Source organism: Diabrotica virgifera, chromosome 10 (genome assembly GCF_917563875.1).
Source record: "Diabrotica virgifera virgifera chromosome 10, PGI_DIABVI_V3a".
In the NCBI taxonomy this organism is placed as follows: domain Eukaryota; kingdom Metazoa; phylum Arthropoda; class Insecta; order Coleoptera; family Chrysomelidae; genus Diabrotica; species Diabrotica virgifera.
In genome coordinates, this window is record NC_065452.1 from 19649007 (window position 1) to 19671619 (window position 22613).

General features: G+C 35.6%; 1 protein-coding gene across 1 annotated transcript in view; it reads right to left on the bottom strand.

The window, feature by feature from the left end:
• The window catches only part of LOC126878712 (inosine-5'-monophosphate dehydrogenase), a 123314-nt gene that overhangs the window by 61009 nt on the left and 39692 nt on the right, over positions 1-22613 (bottom strand). The window contains exon 5 of the mRNA XM_050641577.1: positions 20164-20827. Coding sequence (XP_050497534.1) covers positions 20164-20827 — 664 coding nt within the window. The remainder of the gene's footprint in view (positions 1-20163; positions 20828-22613) is intronic.

Consider the following 22613-nt stretch of genomic DNA (forward strand, 5'->3'; position numbering starts at 1 on the left):
TTTAAATAAGACAACATTGCAGAATCAACTGCGCTCACCCCATGCTTAAACCAAATTTACACCAAATGCGCAACTGTCATGGCAGATATACTTTGAAAATATCACATTTTTAAATAAGATAAACACAAAAATTAATGCTGAGTGCACTTAATTGTGAATTTTAAATTGATAAAAAAAAGTAAGGCAGATCGTACATATCATATTATACACAGTTGTCAGACTCGTGTGGGGAGTTAATCAATACCAAATAAATACCCTTTGAGCTATAGAAATAAAACATTGAGACGATGATTAATATAGTTTATCATTCGATAAGTGTTTCCTTTTTCCAGTAACTCTCGCATCCCTTCTCAATTCGTTTTTCAACGCACAAACAGTCTCCAAGATCCGTATATATTTCGGCCATAATTTATTATTTATTAAATCGTAATCAAAAACACCATATACAAACTTCACGAATAGTCAAAACTTTGACCTCCAACTACACTAGCTCCGCCAGGCGGGAGCAACGGCGTACATAGGTGCCATTGTGAATGACCAACTTGAGACAAACAGCTCCCCACTCCTCAACCTCTTCAGTTAAAGTCTTTAAAGTGTAGAATTGTCCTTCAATTTTCATTATTTTTGCCTGTCTTGTTATTGCAAAACAAAAGTCTCTGGGATAAACAAATAGAATATCTTTTAAACAAATTGATAATGGATGGGTCTCAAATTCTGAGGGTTTGTTAAGTACCCCAATACACAACTTTGGGTGAAACACCAAAGTTCTACGTTAGTTATAATAAAAGTTATTAACAAATAACGATTTTCACTTATTTTGCAGTTTGCGAAGCAACAAATTGACTTTTAAACTTTCAAAGATCCGCATTTTGAAGGTTCTTCAATGTTCTAAAAAATAAAATTTTGTAATTTTACCAACACTCTACTTAATATACACATCAGATCTCCCAACCACCATTAATACAAAATTGCTACATATGCGGATGACACAGTTATCATGGCTTCAAATTCTATAGCAACAGAAGCATCCGAGCTATTGCAAAATCATCTGCTTAAACTAGAGAGCTGGCGAGTCCAAGTCAACAGTTTAAAATCAACACAGATAATATTTACTTTAAAAAAAGGTGTCGCGCCACCGGTTTCTATAAATAACACTCCACTACCAGTCAATACAGTCGTAAAATACTTCGGAATTCATTTGGATAGTAAACTTAATTGGGGCACCCACATCTGGAAGACACGTCTTCCACTCAGCTTAGTCTACAGGAAAATGTATTGGTAAATGAGTCGAAAACCAAATCTTAGCCTGGAGAACAAACTTCTGATTTATAAATGTATTTTAAAGCCGGTATGGCTATATGCAGCACAAATATGGGGAACAGCAAGTAAAACCAATATTCAAAAACTTCAACGATTCCAATCAAAAGTATTGCGCCAGATCTGCAATGCCCCTTGGTATGTTACGAAGGTCAGATTACACCACGATCTACAGCTACCAGCTGTCAGCGAAGCAATATCTACTGTAAATTCTACATACAAGACCAGACTAGCCTGCCATCCAAATCCGCTCACCACGGACCTGTACTGCTCAACATTTCAGATGAAAGAAGATTAAAAAGACCTGACCTTTTGGACCTCTAGTACATCTGGAGAAACACAGTGCAGTGTCATAGTGCGGTGAAATAATCAAGTTATAGATTCAGAGATTTTTTTAAACTTTTTTCGTATTTTTATTCTTGTTTTTTAGACTTTCAATAAACATATTTATTGCCTGAACTGTCTACTATACTAAATTTTATCTATTATGTTCTAAGTAATAATTGTTAGATTTTATTTTAAAATTATAATCTTATATGGCTCCCTGGGAGCTCGCCACTGGGCGAGCCCTTGCGAGCTCCCTCTATGTTATTTTAGAATAATTATACATATTGCTTATTGTTTGATGAGACAGATTGCAATAAACATTGGATGTTATTAAATTTAAAAAAATGTATGTCATCTAAACTGCGCGTCATAGAAAACGGGCACCCTAAAAATGGGTCATTTTTGATGTCGCGTATCTCCTAAACCTGTTGTCCGATTTAAATGATTTTTTGAATATGTTATAGCCCTATTCTTTGTCAATATCTCTGTATTATTATTTTTGCAAAACAGGTAAATTTTCATTGTATACCGGATGTACGAATCAAACTGTGTTTTTTTCTCAAAGTTCGCAACACCCTGTGGATTATTCTAGCATTTATAAAATACTGAAATTAAAATTCAACTATAGCCTCAGGTTTTCTTAACATTGTGTTTTTTGATTGATTCGCTTATGTTGGATAATACAAAAGTTATGTACTTTAACAACTAGCCATGTTCTTCATCAGTATAGGGTGTTATAAGTCTAAAGTGTTTCAGGGACTAAATAAGTTCGACAAACTTTAAGGGGTAATTCTGCATTAAAAATAATGACATCATTCTAGCGTTCAAGCAGTGAACATCTATTTCGAGTTTATTATCAGCGAGTAATTATTCTGGCGATACAAAAACCAAACTCATTAACAGTTGAAGTGTAAATATTATAATTTTAATATTTTTAAATGTGAATGTGTGTGAATTTCAAAAAATGGATGATTAAGATTACATCCAAGGAGTAGCAAAACATCTTCGCATTATGTATAGTCATCCCAATAATATACAGGGTCATCAGAACGTACCTACATCTGGTAATGTACAATTTTATCCTAATACACAATGCAATACAAATATACAGGGTCAACCAAGCATGTTTATAACTAATACTATGCCTAATTATAATATGATACCAAACTTTAACACACATGGTCAGCAAATTTTTTATACTCCTCAAAACCAATCATTGCAACCTAACACTAACATGCCGAATCCCATAGCACCTGACGTTCCACCAGGACCTTCAGCGTCAACACAGCACATGGATGATTTGGATTGCAGTCATTACTCCGATTATTCAATGAGTAGCAGCGATGATGAAACACAAAATCCAAACCCAGAAACAGACAAACATCCCTGGCAAGATGTTATTAAACAAAAACGAAAAAGGTATAAAAAAGCTAGCACAAATATTGATAAACAAAACACACTTACTTCAAACAAATTTGATGCTTTACATAGCCTTGATGACACAAATGAGGATACAAGCAAAAGTACATCTGAAAATAATAATACAGCAATACAATCCAGACCTCCTCCTATATACATCTACGGTGTTACTGATTATGCTGCTATGTTAACCAATTTGTCAAACGTTTTAGCGGAAGAAGAATTCCACACTCGAACATTATCCGAAAACACTGTCAAAATATATCCCAAAACAGTAGATATCTACAGAAAACTAGTAAAATATTTGCGAGAAGAAGGAATAGTTCACCACACGTATCAACTAAAAGAGGAACGTGCCTACCGAGTAGTTATTAGAGGACTCCATCATTCTGTAAAAGTTAATGATATAAAACATGAGTTACAATCTAAGGGACATAAAGTTAGAAATATAGTCAACGTCACACACAGAGTAAGTAAAGCACCTCTACCCTTATTCTTTGTAGACTTGGAGCCTCAAACTAATAATAAGGAAATATTTGATATACAATATTTACACCACACAAGAATAACGGTTGAGCCTCCTAGACCTAAGAATGGAATAGTTCAATGTATGAGATGCCAGAGGTACGGACATTCAAAAACATACTGCACAAAACCATTCAACTGTGTAAAATGTGGGCGTGGACATGACTCAAAAACCTGCCAGAAGCCACGTAACACTCCCGCCACATGTGCTTTATGTAACGGAGGCCATCCAGCCAATTTTAAGGGCTGTTCTGTATACCGAGATTTAATTAACAAGAAAACCAACAATAGGGGTCCACCTCAAATCCACCAACAAAACCAAGAAACAGTACATCAAACGCCAACCATTAATACTACATTTCAAAATCATCATCCGAACATAAAGCCGACTTATTCTGCTATATTACAAAATAATCCCAACAGGCAGTCAACACACAATGAGAACTAAAATTTAACAGACGTCTTGAGCAGCTTCCTTAACCAATTCAGAGACATGTTCAACCAGCTACTTAATCAGAACAGCATGATATTAACAATGCTCACAACTGTTATTAACAAGATTGCACACTAATGGCTCATACACTTATCATAGCAGCTTGGAACTCAAACGGACTTGCAAATCATATACAGGAGATTATTGTTTTTCTGAAAATGCACAAGATTGATATACTTTTGATTTCTGAAAGTCACAGCACTGACAGAACTGTAGTCAAAATACCCAATTATGTAACATATTATGCCAATCATCCCGATGGTGGAGCTCATGCAGGATCTGCTGTAATTATTAAAAACTCTATTAAACATTATGAACTGCAGCCATATATTACAAACAAAATACAAAGTGCAAGAGTAAAGATACAAAGCACAACAAGGCATATTACCATAGCTTCACTATACAGTCCCCCTCGACATATGATCTCAACTGAAGAATATAATGAACTTTTTGATTCTCTAGGCTCCCATTACATAATTGCTGGAGATTGGAATGCAAAACACACTACCTGGGGTTCAAGACTTATTACAACCAAAGGAAAACATCTCCTGGAAACAGTTCAACAAAAAAATCTTAACTATTTATCAACTGGCGAACCAACTTATTGGCCCACTGATAGAAATAAAATTCCAGACTTATTAGATTTTGCTATAATCAAAAGTATACCAATCGATCGATGTGATATTAAATCAAACTTTGACCTTAGCTCCGATGATAGTCCTATCATCATCAATGTGAGTAGCGAAATTCTGCAAAAAGTTTTCCCTCCTAGACTGTGTTCTAAACGAACTGACTGGCTAGAATTTCAAGAAATCGTAAACACCAACCTAAGTCTCAACGTAAGGCTAAAAACAGAAGAAGAAATTGAGACAGCAGTTCACGATTTCACAAATCTGATGCAAAACGCTGCCTGGAAAGCAACACCTGTACATCATAAGAGAAAGACAGATGATGTTCCCAGATATATTAAGGAGTTGGTAACCGAGAAGCGTAGGGCACGCAGAATCTGGCAGCACACAAGAAACCCAGCGGACAAAACCAATCTCAATAGACTGACTCACAGACTACATTCAGCACTTCAAGAATCCAGAAATACATCTTTTGAATATTTCATCAAAAACCTGACTCCCAGTGATCACTCATTGTGGAGAGCGACCCAAAAAATAAAAAGACCTGTCGTAACAGCTTCTCCATTAAGACAGAACGATAATGCATGGGCTAGATCAAATAGGAAAAAGCAAGAGTTTTTGTAGAACACCTTGAAAAAGTGTTTGCACCAGTAGATTTATTCGAAGATGAAGAAATAAATAGCTATTTAGATGCTCCCTGTCAACTATCACCACCTGCTAGATCAATTACTCCATCAGAAATTATGGAAGAGATAAAGAAAATCAACTCCCATAAAGCTCCAGGTTATGATCTAATAGTGGGAGAAATTCTCAAACATTTACCAAGAAGAGCTATCGTGTTTCTCACTACTTTATGCAACCGAATTCTTCATCTTTCCTACTATCCAACGCAATGGAAATTTGCTGAAATTATCATGATCGCCAAACCTGGAAAGCCACCAACAGAAGCTGCCTCTTACAGACCTATAAGCCTGCTGCCTATACTTTCTAAAATATTTGAGCGACTACTGCAAAGTAGAATAAATAGTATAACCTCCATAAATAATTTAATACCAAATCATCAATTTGGCTTTAGGGAAAAACACACCACGACTCAGCAATGCCATAGGATAGTAAATTTAATCAGAGACGGTTTAGAAAACAAGAACATTTGCACTGCAGCATTTCTAGATATTCAGCAAGCCTTTGATAAGGTTTGGCACCAAGGGCTGTTATACAAATTAAAAACAAACATGCCGAGTCAGATTTACTTACTTCTAAAATCATACCTTTCCGACAGACATTTCGATGTCAAAATGGAAAAAGATAACAGAAGATACCAACTCATAAGGGCAGGAGTACCCCAAGGCAGTGTTTTGGGACCATTTTTGTACTTATTATACACCGCTGATATACCAACTACCAACGAAACAACTATCGCCACGTTTGCCGATGATACAGCAATAATTGCGCTTGACCATGATCCAGTAGTGGCCTCTAACAAGCTACAAACACATTTAGATCGATTACAAAACTGGCTCCAAAAATGGAAAATCAAAGTCAACCACGAAAAATCGGCTCACATAACATTTACGAACAGACATGTAAATTGTCCACATGTTACAATAAACCACCAAGTTATCCCAGTGAAGGCTGAAGTCAAATATTTAGGTATTCACCTTGATCAGAAACTAACATGGAAAGCGCACATTAAAGCTAAAAAACAACAACTCCAAATAAAAACCAGACAAATGAATTGGCTTCTTGGTAGAAGATCACAATTATCCATAGAAAACAAACTGGCAATATACAAAATAATACTAAAACCTATATGGACCTACGGGATTGAACTATGGGGATGTACGAAACCATCAAACACCAAAATTCTGCAGACATACCAATCAAAAACTTTAAGAATCATTGCAAATGCACCCTGGTATATTTCAAACCAAACATTACATGAGGACTTAAAAATACCATTCATAAAGGATGTAATAGGACTGCATGCGACCAAACATAGAAAAAGAAGTATCAATCACAACAACGAGCTGATTTCCACGCTTTCCAATCGTCCATTACCAGTTAGGAGACTCAAGAGACAGTGGCCAGAAGACTTGTGTGAGTGACATTTGTGTTAGTGAATACAGTGGTGAATAAGGTGAACCGGCACTGGCCGGCAACACCTACAAAACATTACATAATTATCAGTTTTACTTAATACTCTTTTGTACAGAGTAGATTGTAAATTTGCAAGTTTTCAAATAAAATAAAAAAAAAATAATGACAGTTTGCTTTATAATCATATATCCGCAAAAGCTTCGTTTCCGAGATACGGGATGTTAAATTTTTTCTTACAAACTGATGATTTATTTATTGCTTTAAAACCGGTTAAGATATGCAAATGAAATTTGGTAGGTTTTAAGAGATGGTTATTGGGCATTTTTTGACATTCAACTAAGAATTTTATATTCACTATTGGAGCGCATACGGGTAATATGACCGATCATATTATTCGTATGTACGCCAATGGTGAATAAAAAATTCTTAATTGTATATCAAAAAATGTTCAAAAATTACGTCTTAAAACCCACCAAATTTCATTTGCATATCTCAACCGGTTTTAGAGCAATAAATAAATCGTCAGTTTTTCAGAAAAAATTCAACATCCTGTATGTCGGAAACGAAGCATTTGCGGACATATGTTTATAAAGCAACCGGTCATTATGTTTTCATGCAGAATTACCCCTTAAAGTTTGTCGTACTTCTTTAGAAACACCCTGTACTGATAAAGAGCATGCCTAGTTGTTAAAGTACATAACTTTTGTATTATCCATCATAAACGAATGAATCAAAAAACAGAATGTTAAGAAAACCTGAGGCTATAGTTGGGTTTTAATTTCAGTATTTTATAAATGCTAGAATATGCCACAGGGTGTTGCGAACTTTGAAAAAAAAACACAGTTTGATTCGTACACCCGGTATACAATGAAAATTTACCTGTTTTGCAAAAATATTAATACAGGGATATTGAAAAAGAATAGGGCTATAACATATTCAAAAAATCACTTAAATCGGACAACAGGTTTAGGAGATACGCCACATCAAAAATGACCCATTTTTTAGGGTGCCCGTTTTCTATGACGCGCAGTTTATTTGGGGTCCGGACAAAAAATCCCCACAAATTATCCCTGGACAAAAAATCCCCACAAATAATCCCGGACAAATAATCCCCACAAAAAATCCCGGACAAAAAATCCCCAAGAAATAGTTGCTGCGGAATAGTTCTCTAAAAGTTTTCCCGAAATTTTACCAAATTTAGAATTCCAATTCCATACCGAAAACTTCAAATTTTACATGACAAAAACGTGAGTTTTGTTAAAAATCTTTCATAGCTGCACGGGGAGAGGCCAGATGGGAGAAGGTACGTATGATGGCCTAGAAAAAGGTGGACATATGCAGTCAGAGAAGATCTGGAAAAAATGGGAGTGAGAAATAGTGGCACAGGACCAACACGGAAGGCAATAGTAAACGTGGCAAAGACTCTGAAAGATTTTTTTTTATTATTATAGGTTATTCACTACATGCAATCAATAAATAAAAAAATTATAAGCATGTTAGTTGTTTGTTCAAAGGGGTGTAAGTATAAATTTGGATTTGTTATCCAGTGATAACAAAGACTCCACTAGCTTCTTAAATTATTGAACTGTGCCCTGAAAGGGTAAGTAGTTCACTGCACTGCACTGCACGACACTTCACTTCACTGCTGCTTAGAACCTATGTGGTAGCTCCAGTGGTTTGTGCCTCCTCAGTCTCCGAGTCTGCTCACTATTATCCAGCAGGTTTAGTGCAAGATTATTAGGGTGGTTTTCTAATTTTACCAAATAGCGGCTGCTGTATTCACTCACTGTCTCCTTTACTGTGGCTACTTGAAGATCGTCTCTGATTTCACTGTTAGATATAAACCAAGGTGCATTTGTTATGGTCCGTAGTACCTTCGACTGGAAGCGTTCCAATATCTCTATGTTTGAGTTTGCAGCCGAACCCCATAGTTGTACAGTGTACACCATATGTCCATATTGGTTATAAGGCTACTTTATACACCAATAATTTGTTTTTTAAACTAAGCTTTGACTGTCTTCCCAATAGCCAGTAGTATTTGCTGAGTTTCAAGCCAAGTTGTTTTCGTTTGTTAAAAATGTGCTTTCTCCAGGTCAGTCCTTTATCCAAGTGCATCCCTAAATACTTAACGCTGTCAGATTGAGGCAGATCTTGTCCATTTAGTGTAACTGAATTTGAATGCATTGATTTTACTTCATTGACTTTGATTCTCCAGTTTCTTATCCAGTCCTGAATTTTCACTAGATGTTGTTGGAGAATTCTTGCGGCTATGACTGGGTCTTTGTATTTGACCATTATCGCTTTATCATCTGCAAAGGAAGTTGTGATTGTTTGGTTGCTTACTGGAAGATCAGCTGTGTACATAAGATAGAGAAGTGGACCAAGAACACTGCCCTGTGGTACCCCTGCCTTTATCAATGTGATTTCTGATGTTGTCTGTCCGTACCTTACAGTAAAATATCTTTCTTTTAGGTAGGATTCCATAATAATGTACAGTGTGTGAGGAAGTGATTTTTTAATTTAAATAGTAGTCCATCATGACAAACCTTATCAAAAGCTTGACTCACATCTAAGAAAGCTGTCGTGCAGTAACTTTTTTGCTCAAATGCTTCATTTATTTCGTCCACTACTCTGTGGATCTGTTCAATTGTGCTATGATCCTTTCTGAATCCGAATTGGTGTTCAGGAATCAGGTGGTTTTCTTCTATTATGGTAGTCAGTCGGGTTATGAGTAGCTTTTCTAGGAGTTTACCAAGAACTGGCAGCAGGCTGATTGGTCTGTATGATGTTACTTCATTTATTGGTTTTCCAGGTTTTGGAATAAGTATAAGCTCGGCAACTTTCCATTGGGCAGGGAAGTGTCCTAATCGTAGCACCGCGTTGAATATTGCTGTTACTAGCACAATCCCTTTTCTTGGGAGTTCTTTAATAAGACGGCCTTTGATCAGATCAAACCCTGGAGCCTTATCTGGATTTAAGTTTCTTCTGATTGTCTCATGTACCTCTTTGACTTTGAAGAGTTTTGGAATTTGGGACATTTGATATGGGGGCTTCAAGAGTTTCTTTGATTTTAGCTTCTATTTCTAGCGTATTTTGCGATGGAAGAGGTTGAAAGACTTCCTCCAGATATTCTGGGAAGGTATTTGCTTTTTCCTCGTCAGTGCGTGCCCATGTTCGATCTCTTTTACGAATCGGAGGAATTTGCTCATTTTGTCTTTTTTAAGTTCTTAACCGCTTTCCATAACGAATAGTCTGTATCTTCTGTACTTGTCAGATTTTCTAAGTATTCGTTAAATGATGCATTCTTTATATTGTTAATAAGCTCTTTCAATTCTCTAGAAGCTTTGTCATAATTTATCCTGCTTGTCGGGTGTCTATTACGCTGACAAATCCTTCAGAGTTTTCTTTTTTCAGCTATTTTCTTTTTTATTATTACTGGGCAGTGTTGATTTTTTTGTGATTTGATATTTCGGGTGTTGCATTTTTCGCAGCAGTGTGGATGATGTTTGTTAATTGATTTACTGCAGTTTCAATTTCTGTTTTTGTTTTTAATGATATTTTTAAGTCAATTTCTTCATTGATTTGGTTTCTATATTGTCCCCAATTGGTATTCTTGTTGAACAGCATTACAGGAAGTTCTTTTTCTATAATTGTGGCACTAACTTGTGCTATTATTGGTGTGTGATCAGAATAAAGGTCTATATTTGATTCTATATTTAGGTAACCAGCTCCTATGCCTTTAACTATGAAGAAATCAAGTAGGTCTGGTATTTTAGCTGGATCCTTAGGCCAGTACGTTGGAGTGTATGTGTATAGGTAACTCAATTGCAGTTCTTGGATGATGTTATATAGTACTCTACCTCTACCTGGCGCTGTTAGTCTTGAGCCCCATGCTATGTTTTTCGCATTGTAATCACCTCCTGCTAGGAACCTGTGACCTAAAGACGAGAAGTATTCTTCCATCTCTTGTTTATTTGGTGGGAAGTATGCCGCTGATACTGTTAATGGACCTAGCCAATCTTCAATTACGATACTGGTTGCCTGTAGAAAGTTTTTATTGAATTTAGGTAACTCATAGTGTTTAATTTTTGGTGTCTAATGAGCACTGCCGTTCCTCCTCTGGCTATCCTGTCAGCTTCTGGACGTGTTGTGTGGTACATTAAATAATTTTTAAACTCTGAAAGATGAGTTATAACAACATTGATGATGATGATGACTAAATATTTTGACGTTAAATTTACAAAAAGGTACAGTTTTTTTACATTACAATCAAGATTATCGTTTCCAAGGCCAGCGGAAGGAACAGGTTTTTTTGCATTACAATCAAGAGTATCGTTTTCAAGACCAGCAGTTATCATCACGATTACGTAATGTTTTGAACATAGTGATTCAAAATAGAGTGAGTAAAAGACTTTAAGTGAATAATTACAACCTGATTCTCACAGCCTTATTCGCCATATCTTCCACGATTTTTCCATGGAATTGGAATTCGAAAGGTAATCGAAATTACAATTCATGCTTATGGTAGGGGAGCCCAAGCGGGGGATTTTTGCAGTTACTCGAGCGCGTCTGATTATTACATGGGGAGAAACCTTGTACCCTGAAAATGTACCTCTACCATATATTGGCTCTTAATGCAGGGGAGTTCGTTAAGGGGGGGGGCTGAAAAAAAATCTATCCTTAGATTTTTCGAGAAAACTCGAAATCGTCAGATTAAGAAGAGGTAAGTTAAGTACTACATGCAAAACAGTGTACATTTCAAAAATCTGGCGATTTGAGCGGGGCGTAAGGAAATGGGTGAGTCCCAAAGTTTCACAAGAAAAAAGCCAATATTTCGCGAAATGAATGACAGATCGAAAAACTAAAAAATACGTATTCAATGTTTTTAAAAAATCTATCGAATGATACCAAAGAAGCCGTTCAAGTATTACGTAACGCAGGTTGGAGAGTACGGTGGTGCGAAAAAAGCCAAGTTAATAATTGCGTGTCGCTATAGTGCGGAAAAGTTGCGATTGGTAATTACAAGAAAAACAAAAAAGAAATTATTCAAATCGGACTTTATCTTCCGATCCCGCAATGAGCCTAAAGATTATAAAAAAAATGAAATTTTACTTTTTCAAAAATGTTTATTGAACCTCAATGTTCGTTTTATTTATCGCTATAGTAAAATTTATTTACAGTTTGGATGGTTGAGTAATAAAAAAATACTTTTCCTCATTTAACGAATATCTTCCGATCCCGCAAGGCCAATCAAAATTTATAAAAAATTAAAATTTTTGATGGTTTTGATAAATTAAAAAATATTTAGTTATCTAATTTTTCTGTTACATTGTGAAGCTCTTCGCTTGTTTAGATATTGTATGACAATATTTAAACAACCCAGAACTCGCAACGAGGAGGTGGTTGCACTTCTAGCTCCACTCACACCCTTCTCTCCAAGCAACAAATGAGTGTGTGTTTTTTACATTATTTACATAAATATGTACATTTCTTTTTGATTTGTTTGTGTTCAGCTTTTAAACGCCAACTTTGTATTGTGATTTGGTAATAAAATCTGGCACCATGTACATACCTTGATTTAGTGTTGCCCTGATGAATCCAACTCTTGATTGGTACTCACGACCCACATACATTATGACGATGCTTCCGTGACCAACTTTCCGCACCGCTCGACAGCTTGCGGGTGGCAGGGATAGTTTTGTCCATTCCAGTCTGGCATAATGTAATGCAGGAACTTATATCTTCATTTGAAACTCTGAGAAGAACTGGTGGATAAGACAGTTTTGCAACATTCTAGTATTCTAGTCTATTATTTCAGTGTAGTCCTGTGCTTCAAAATTTAAAGTAAGAGGAATCAAATTTCTAATACCTTAGCCCTTGGCTTTAGTCTGTCCTGCGTTTAACTCTCTCCATAGCCTCTTTAATGTGTTTCCTTTCTCCCTACTACTTGAAATTTTGAAGCACAGGACAAACTAAAATAATAGACTGGAATGTTGCACAACTATCTTTTCCGCCACTTCTGTGAAGAGTTTCGAATGAAGCTATAAGTTCTTGCATGACATCGAGCTACATGCCAGACTGAAATGTACAAAACTATCCCTGCCACACGCAAGCTGATTAGCGGTGCGTAGAGTTGGTCACGAAAGCATCGTATCATGTCTAATGTTGTGGGCCCCAATCAAGAGATCGATTCATCAGGGCGACACTTAAATCAAGGTACATGCTGCCAGATCTTACAACCAAATCACAACACAAATCACAATCAGCCCTTACAACAGTTGGCAATCACTGCCAACCAAAAGTTTGCGTTTAAAAGCTAGGCACAAACAGATTAAAAGAAGTGTATATATGTAAATACATAATGTAAAAAACACACACTCATTGGTTGGTTGGAGAGAAGGGTGTGAGTGGAGCTAGAAGTGCAACTACCTCCTCGTTGTGAGTTCTGGGTTGTTTAAATATTGTCATACAATATCTAAACGAGCGAAGAGCTTCACAATGTAAGAGAAAAATGAGATAACTAAATATTTTTTAATTCATCAAAGTCATCAAAAATTTCAATTTTTTATAGATTTTGAATGACCTTGCGGGATCGGAAGATATTCGTTAAGTGCAGAAAAGTATTTTTTATTACTCAACCATGCAAATTGTAAATAAATCTGACTATAGCGATAAATAAAACATGCATGGAGTTTGAATAAAAATTTTTTGAAAAAAAGGTAAAATTTCAGTTTTTTCATAATCTTTAGGCCCGTTGCGGGATCGGAAGATAAAGTCCGATTTGAATAATTCTTTTTTTTTGTTTTTCTTGTAATTACCAATCGCAACTTTTCCGCACTATAGCGACACGGAATTATCAACTTGACTTTTTTCGCACCACCCTATTGGAGGGGGTCAAAAACTGCGTTACGTAATACGTGAACGCCCCATTAAGGTGCGTTAGAGGAGGGGGGGCGGGGTCAAAAATCTTCAAAAACCGCGTTACGTAATACTTAAACCCTCCCAAACACGACTTCCCACGGAGAGGGGTGGGGGTAAATTTAATGTTTTAAATACGAATCCCGCGATATTTCGCGAAATGAACATCAGATCGAAAAACTGAAAAATATACTTATTCAATATTTTTGAAAAATCTATCGAATGGCACCAAACACGACCCCCACGGAGTTGAGGTGGGGGGTTACTTTAAAATTTTAAATGGGATAATCCATTTGTTATTGCAGATTTGGATACCTTACGTAAAAATAAGTAACTTTTATTCGAGACATTTTTTCGAATTATGGATAGATGGCGCTATAATCTAAAAAACGAGTGTTGGAAATGGAAAATCAAATTAAAAATGGAAAGTCCTCACTAAAATGGAAAACTTTACTTAACTTTTTTTGGTTTTAAGACCTACTCTTCACAACCCAATAGGTCCCTAAAGCGCTCGAGTGACTGCATATTTAGCATACTTTGCTCCCCTACCATTAATCTTAATTGCTATTCATTATTTTCGTACCAAAACGCGATTTCATGGCGATTGCTATCTATAACTCTCATACACTGAGGCTGAAAAACATTTGCGTCGATTACATTCACGGGAAAACTTTTAGAGAATTATTCGGCAGCAAATATTTCTTGGGGATATTTTGTCCGAGATTTTTTGTGGGGATATTTTGTCCAAAAAAATTTGTGGGGATTATTTGTCCGGGGATTTTCTGTCCGGGGATTTTTTGTCCAGGGATAATTTTTGGGATTTTTTTCCGGGATTATTTGACCGGGGATTATTTGTTCTAGCTTCCGGCCTCGAACTCTAGGCAGGAAACAGGTAGGATTTCTTCCTACAGGTTTACAATAACTAAAAAAGTTGTCAGATACCTGGATAATTATTCAGTATCCTGAGAAAATCCCTATTTCCCTGGACTATCACAATGATCTGTATTATTCTTCCAAATGGAATTTTGGAATCTGGTTTTAAAACGTAATGCAAATAGGAACATTGTATTATTAAGTAATACTGATAAAACTAAACATACTTGCATAATAGTTGTTGACATCATTTTATCTTGTACATTACAAAACTTTAATAGTTATTTATCAATTATTTGTATTGTACAATTAATTTTTTACGTGTTAGTTGCCATTACCACCAGCAATAGGTCAATGTGCACAAATATTATTTTATAAAATGTTGAAAACAGCTAACAAGAGATTATTATAAAGATATATTTAACACAAATAATAAATATGGATGTCAGATTATGAACTTAAGAAAAACTCACTAACAAGATTATTTGTATTCGCACGGATCTTATGACAGAGAGTAGAGAGTTCATAGACCTACAACAAATATTTCATTACATATATGTATTGGGCTTATCTGAAATACGATGGCCCGGACAAGGAGAGAAGACAACATCAAATGGCAGTGTACCACAATTCTCAGGAAATGACATGACCAATGATAGAAGAAATGGAGTCGGAATACTTGTATTGTAAGCAAGGAGGCCAAAAGAGACCTAATTAAATGGTATCCAGTGTCAGATAGAATAATAGTGGCCCAGTTCAACTCGCTTATAAGGAAGATAAGCATTGTGCAATGCTATGCACCTACAGAAGTCAAGAAGAGCATAAAGAAAAGTTTGATCAAGAATTAAATGTTATGAGGAAGATAAAAAAAGGAGATATTATCATGCCTATGGGGAATCTAAATGCGAAAGTAGGTCAGGATAATAATGGGGTAGAAGCAAGTATGGGAGTACACGGGCTGGGGGAAAGAAATAAAAATGGAGAAAAAGTCATAGAATTGAGTTTAGAAAACAATATGGTAATTGTAGGAACGATATTTCCACATAAAAAGTGTCACAAGATATCACCTGATAAGAAAACAAAAAATCAAATAGACCACATTCTGATTAGTAACAAATGGAGAAGCAGTCTACTGGATGTAAGGAATAAGCGATCGACAGATGTAGGGAGTAACCACCACCTACTATTGGGGAAATAAAAGTAAAAATTAAGGCGAAAAACAGCAATAAGCAATTTAACAGACGCAAGAAATACAACATTGATTGAAAGATAGCGAAACTCATAATGAATGGAGTAATAGAATAAAACTGAAAGCAGAAACCATAAACAACATGCAGATAAGTGTAGAAAAGAAATGGGAAACGATTAAACTTGCCGTACATCAAAATGCGCAGGAAATCTTAGGATAACAAGAAGAAGAACGAAAAGAGTGGATAAGTGAAAATACCTGGAAACTTATTAGAAAAAGGAAGGACCTCAAAGCCACAGTAAATACAGCACAAGGAAGTGACGACAAAATTAAAATAGGCCAAGAATATGAGGCTGCAAATAAACAGGTAAAAGAGTGCTAGAGGAGGAGACAAAAGAAAATTGGCAGAGGGAATGGCTCGAGCAGCAGAAGAAATAGCAGCAACAAATAACCAAAGAGAATTATATAGAAACACCAAGCGTTTGGCAAACAGGAACACAAAGGATAACAAACCACTAAAAGACAAAAGAGGGCAACTTCTCACAACGACAGAAGAACAGACCCATAGATGGCAAGAGTATTACAAAGAACTCATAGCAGAGCAATAAAACGAACCGTCTGCTGAAGAAGACTATGCAGAAGGACCAATTTAAAACTGTTTAAAAATAAATGCAGAGAGCCCAACGAAGACAGAAATATGTGAAGCAATCCGTCACCTGAGGAATAACAAACCAGCAGGAATTGACAATATCCCATCCGAATTATGGAAACCCGACATTGAGGGTACAGTGGAGTTACTGGCACCATTGCCGACAGAGATATGGAATGAAGAACACGTACCCACATAGCGGAATAATAGAATCATAATAAATCTCCCAAAAAAAGGTGACGCGCAGTTATGCGAAGAGAGGTGTAACGGTGTTATGTTCCACAAATAAAATACTAGCCTATATTGTACATCAAAGAATTAACGTCGAAATTGAGAAAAATCTTCGCAATGAACAAGCGGGTTTTAGAAGGGGAAGATTGACTAGATTGCTACATCACGTATCATCATAGAAGAAATTAAAGAAAAGAATGCAGCACTGATAATGACGTTTGAAGACTTTGCCACAGCGTTTGATAGCATAAAACACAAAGCTCTTTGGAACATTTTAAGCCACGCTAGAATTCCACATTCCAGGTATTACATAAGGGTCAAATGACGGACAAAATGGAAATAGAGAAGGGGTAAAGCAAGGCTGTATACTCTCAATACATGTCTCTCTACTACTCTTCAATATATGTCTCAACTACATTTTATAAAAAACCATAGACAGAAAAAACGGAATTCCTTGGAACTACTTATGGTAAGAAACTGGCCGATATGGAATATGCAGATGATATATGCCTGGTACCACATACAATAGATGATATGAAGAACATGCTAAGTAAACTGGTGAAAGAGGCGGCAAAAATTGATTTCCAAATAAATGTCAATAAGACGGTTGAGATGAGAGTAGGTCAATTCTGACAGGAAAAATTATATATCAATCAAGAAGAAGTAAAACAAGTATAAGAATTTTGCTACCTAGGAAGTATAGTTGGCGTACATGGTGGTATCGAGGCGGACATTAAACATCGACTTAGAAAAGCACAACAAGCATTAATTTGCAACATTCTCAAACATATGGAGGTCAACACAAATTAGTCAAAACACCAAAATAAGACTATTTAATAGTAATGTTAAAACAGTATTATTGTATGAATGCGAGAACGGAACTGTCAAAAAACTCTAAGTATTGTAAACAGGTGCCTCCGAAAAATTTTGAAAGTAAACTGCTCGTCAAAAGTTAGGGATATTGAAAATTCTACTGAATTTTTATAGTAGATTTTTTCGTGAACAGATTAACGGATTCCGCTAATTTTTTTTATTATTTAAGACTTTTCTTTAGTATTTACACAGTTATGCAAAGGTTTACTCAAACTTTTTTTTTGTACTTATACCGGGTGGAAGAAAAGAAATGTTTTTCTTATGTTAAGTTTGAGACGCCCTGTAGGGAGGACGAGGTACAAATGGGAGTATATATTGAAATAGTATTGTAGTCTTATGTTTTGTGAACATTTTGTTTTTTGAATGTCCCTGATATCTTTGGAAATAAAAAAATAGACGGTTTTGTAATTTAACATGTGTTTTAACCGAAACAAAAGTTTGAGACACCTTGTAGGGAGAAAAAGGCACAAAGGTGAGTATACCTTGATATTTTGTTGTAGTCTCATATTTTGTGAATATTTTATTTGTTTAATTTCTCTGATATCCTTAATAACAAAGAAACTAGACGATATTACTCTTTAATATGTGTTTTAACTGACGACATGCGTCACATCACACATGTGAAACATAGAAAAACATATTAAAGAGTAATACCGTCTAGTTTCTTTGTTATTAAAGATATCAGAGAAATTAAAAAAATAAAATATTCAAAAAATATTAGACTACAACATAATATCGGGGTATACTCACCATTGTGCCTTTTTCTCCCTACAAGGTGTCTCAAACTTTTGTTTCGGTTAAAACACATGTTAAATTACAAAAGCGTCTATTTTTTTTATTTCTAAAGATACAACAACAAGCATGTTCACAAAACATAAGACTACAATATTATTCTGATGTATACTCAAATTTGTACCTCGTTCTCCCTACAGGGTGTCTCAAACTTAACACAAGAAAAACATATTTTAAAAAAAAATAAGTTTGAGTAAACCTTTGCACAACTGTGTAAATACTAAAGAAAAAGCTAAAATAAAAAAAATAGCGGAATCCGTCTGTTCGCGAAAAAATCAACTATGAAAATCAGCATAATTTTCTATATCCCTAACTTTTGACGAGCAGTTTATATTGGCCCAATATCATAACAAATCAAAAACTCTGGAAGAAAACCAAACAAGAGCCAATTGAAATTGCAATTGAAAGGAAAATATGGAATTGGCTGGGACACACCCTGAGGAAGGACAATGCAGACATAACAAAGAAAGCTCTAAAATGGACAGTAGCAGGACGAAGAAAGCAAGGACGACCCGCAACGACCTGGAAAAGAACAATTGAAGCTGACTACAAAGGTATGAGAAAGAGCTGGGGAGAGGTAGTAGCTATGGCCAGAGACAGAGTTCAATGGAGAAGCTTCGTGGATGCCCTATGATCCTTTACGGAGTAACAGGAAATAATATATAATATACAAAGATACTTAGAAGAGCTTACACCAACAGAAGTCACCGACTACTCACTATGGAAAGCCAAAAGAATACTAAAAAGTCCTCAGACACCAACATCTCCAATAAGAAAAAACAATGGCAAATGGACAAGAAATAACATGGAGAAGGCAGATGCCTTTGGTGGCTATCTCTCACAACTCTTTCAACCAAACAGCTTGGAATCAACACCTGAAGAATTGGAGGAAATAAATAGAGTACTAAATGAACCTTACCAAATGGAGCTGCCCATACCGAAATTCAAGTTCAATGAAGTTAAGGATGTAATAATGAAAGAAATTAATCCTACAAAAGCTTCTGGTTATGATCTGATAACTGGCAGGGTACTAAAAAACATAACAAAGAAAGGAATGACGGCAATATTACAAATTTTTAATGCAATAATATGTTTAATATGTTTTTTTTCCTTTCGTGTTAATCCCTATGCCTATCCGAGGTCCACCTGTCTCGTCTAAATGCTCTGATCGACCCCTGAGCGTCAAATTGTGTCCTAGTCTAATATCCCAAATTATATTGAAAAAAAGACAATGAAAAATAAAAAAAATATCTAAAAAAATAAAAAAATAAGTAAATAAAAAAAATACATAAAAAAATGATAAAAAAAATCACAATGAAAAGAAATAATTCCAAATAAAAACAAAAATCGTTGAAAATTAGATATAGGTGTATAAAATAGTTCTTTGTAAAATTGGAGCAGGATTGTGATTGGAAACATACCTGGACAAATCAGTAGAAAGCAGGAAGCACTCCTTTAGAGCTTCCGCATAAATAATACAAATAATCCCAAAAAGGTAAGATGGCGAATGGACATTGACTTCGAAGCCAATAATGCTCAAACACACACATAATGCAACAATAAGATTAAACTATTTTCCACAACAACTGAAAATGACAGTTATAATTATGATCCCAAAACCAGGAAAAAAAAACTAGAAGAATTAACATCATCAGGCCAATAAGTTTACTGCCTGTGCTTTCCAAAGTGCTGGAAAAATTAATAATGAAACGCATCAAGCCAATACTAGATAGTCAACAAGACATCACAATTTCAATGTGACCTAAATTTTTGCCGCCAGCGTATTTTTAAATGTGTGATGTATGTCATATATTATTATAAAAAAACTTACCATTTCCTGCAACAACTTGGAGGTTAGGGTAAGTGGTTTTGATGAACTTGATCATATCTATCTGGTAGCTTGAGTTTCCTTGAGAAGAATCTAGAACAACCACATCAACTCCAGCTTGTGCCAAAAGTGCTAACCTAGCTTTGTCATCTTCCCTAGTTCCTAATGCAGCTCCAACGATGAGTTGTTTGTTTTCATCCTTTGAAGCTATGGGATAACTTTTGGCCTTCTTTAAGTCAGTTCTCGCCATAAGAGCTATGAGACTGCCATTGGTGTTCACTATGGGTAATTTTCCTTTTTTACTTTTTTCAAGTATGTGGTTAGCTTCTGTTAATGTTACTCCAGATTGAGCTGTTACTAAATTCTCTAATTTGGTCATTATCTGTTCTAACTTAATACTTTCAAAATTAATGTCGTCTAAGAAGTCAATGTCTCTCGAAGTCACAATACCCACTAATTTACCACCAAGTTTCCCATTCTCTGTAATTGGAATTCCACAGAAGCCGTGCTCATTTTTTACTTTAAGTACATCTGACACTGTGTTTGAAGGGCACAGAACCACTGGATCATGAATGAACCCATGTTTGTATTTTTTTACCTTGTGTACTTCATTTGCTTGATATGATGGGAGGCAGTTGTGGTGAATGATTCCAATACCCCCACAAAGCTAAGAAAAAATTAAATAATAATAAAATACGTGTAACTAGGCGAGACACTGACTCGTATGAATAAAAAAGAGCATGTCGTTTATACTCCAAATGTTGGAGTACATACTACACTCTACAAACTTAAAAATTAAATAGAGAGTGTGAGTAGAAACATATTTTTATTCAAATGAAATGGAGTATAAACTTATACTTTATGCTCATACTCATGAGAACATACTCGGAGTTTATACCCCGTTTTTATTCATACCACCCATCAAGCAGTAAAAAGCTCAAAACCTACCAAATTTTTGCAGTTGGATGCACCTCAATGAAACATGTTGCATTCGATTCGTAAAAGTCTTTGGAAACTTTGTGAACTAAAGTGATGATGACGAAATTGCATTCTTGAGCAAGAAAAATATCTTCAGAAAAAAAAATAATTGACAAAAATGAGTTCAAGATTACTACTCGGTGGGTTTTTGGGCTCACTGAACACGAATATTATGATGACGACAGTCTCCGAAACACCTGGTGCTCAGGACAAACCTCGTGTGGAGTTTTATGGAAGTTCGATACAAAATCAGTGTAAAATGGTTACTCGAGTGCTTTTGGGGTAGCTGATCACGAATATCATGACGGCAATGGTTTCCGAGACACCTGGTGCCAGGACGAACCTCGTCTTCTGGAGTTTTGTGGAAATTCAATACAAAATCAGTGCAAACTCGTTACTCGGAGGTTTTGGAAATCGCTGAAAACGAATATTATTTCGGCGATGGTCTCCGTGGCTACTGGTGTCCAAAGTGAGCACCGTCTCCTGGAGTTTAATGAGTTTTATACAAAGTAGTTACAAGGAGGGTTTTGGGGTCGCTGGACAGGAATATCGCTGGTACCCAGGACCTACTGATTTTTTTTGTTAAGTTTCCATAAAACTTTAGGGGACGAGTCAAACAGGTTCGGACAAATGATCCCGGACGAAAAATCCCAACAAATAATCCCGGACAAAAAATCCCTACAACATTTTTTTTTTGACAAAATATCCCCGCAACAAATTCCGGACAAAAAATCCTCAAGAAATATTTGCTGCCGAATAGTTCTCTAAAAGTTTTCCAATCGCCATGAAACCGCTTTTCGGCACGAAAATAATGATTAGCAATTAAGATTAAGCATGAATTGTAACTTCGATTACCAAATTTCGAATACCAATTCCATGCAGATAATTATAATAACGACGTAACTTGGAATTAAAGTTTATCGAAATTTACAATTTACTCCGTTATTATAAAAAATTCAGACTTAGCGCAATGATATTTAGTAGTACAGCAATTTTATTGCATTTTAGTGACATTATATTTTCCATAAGATGTGTGCGGTGTCCTTTACAAAAATGAACAGGTTTTTTGCACTACAATCAAAATTATCGTTTTCAGGACCGAAGTTATCATCACTAATAGGCAATGTTTTGAACATAATTATTCAAAGCAGAGTGAGCAAAAAACTTGTTTTGAAAATGTTTTGAACAAAAAAGCGAATAATTACAACATGATTCCCACAGCCTTAGCCCTTTCCCAAAACTTCTACGGTTTTTGAAAAACTCACTCTTTTGTCATGTAAAATTTGAAGTTTTCGGATGGAATTTGAATTCGAAATTTGGTAATCGAAATTACAATTCAAGCTTAATCTTAATTGCTAATAATTATTTTCGTGCCGAAAAGCGGTTTCATGGCGATTGCTATAACTCTCATGCACTAAGGCTGAAAAACATTTGACTCGATTGCATTCAAGGGAAAACTTTTATAGAACTATTCG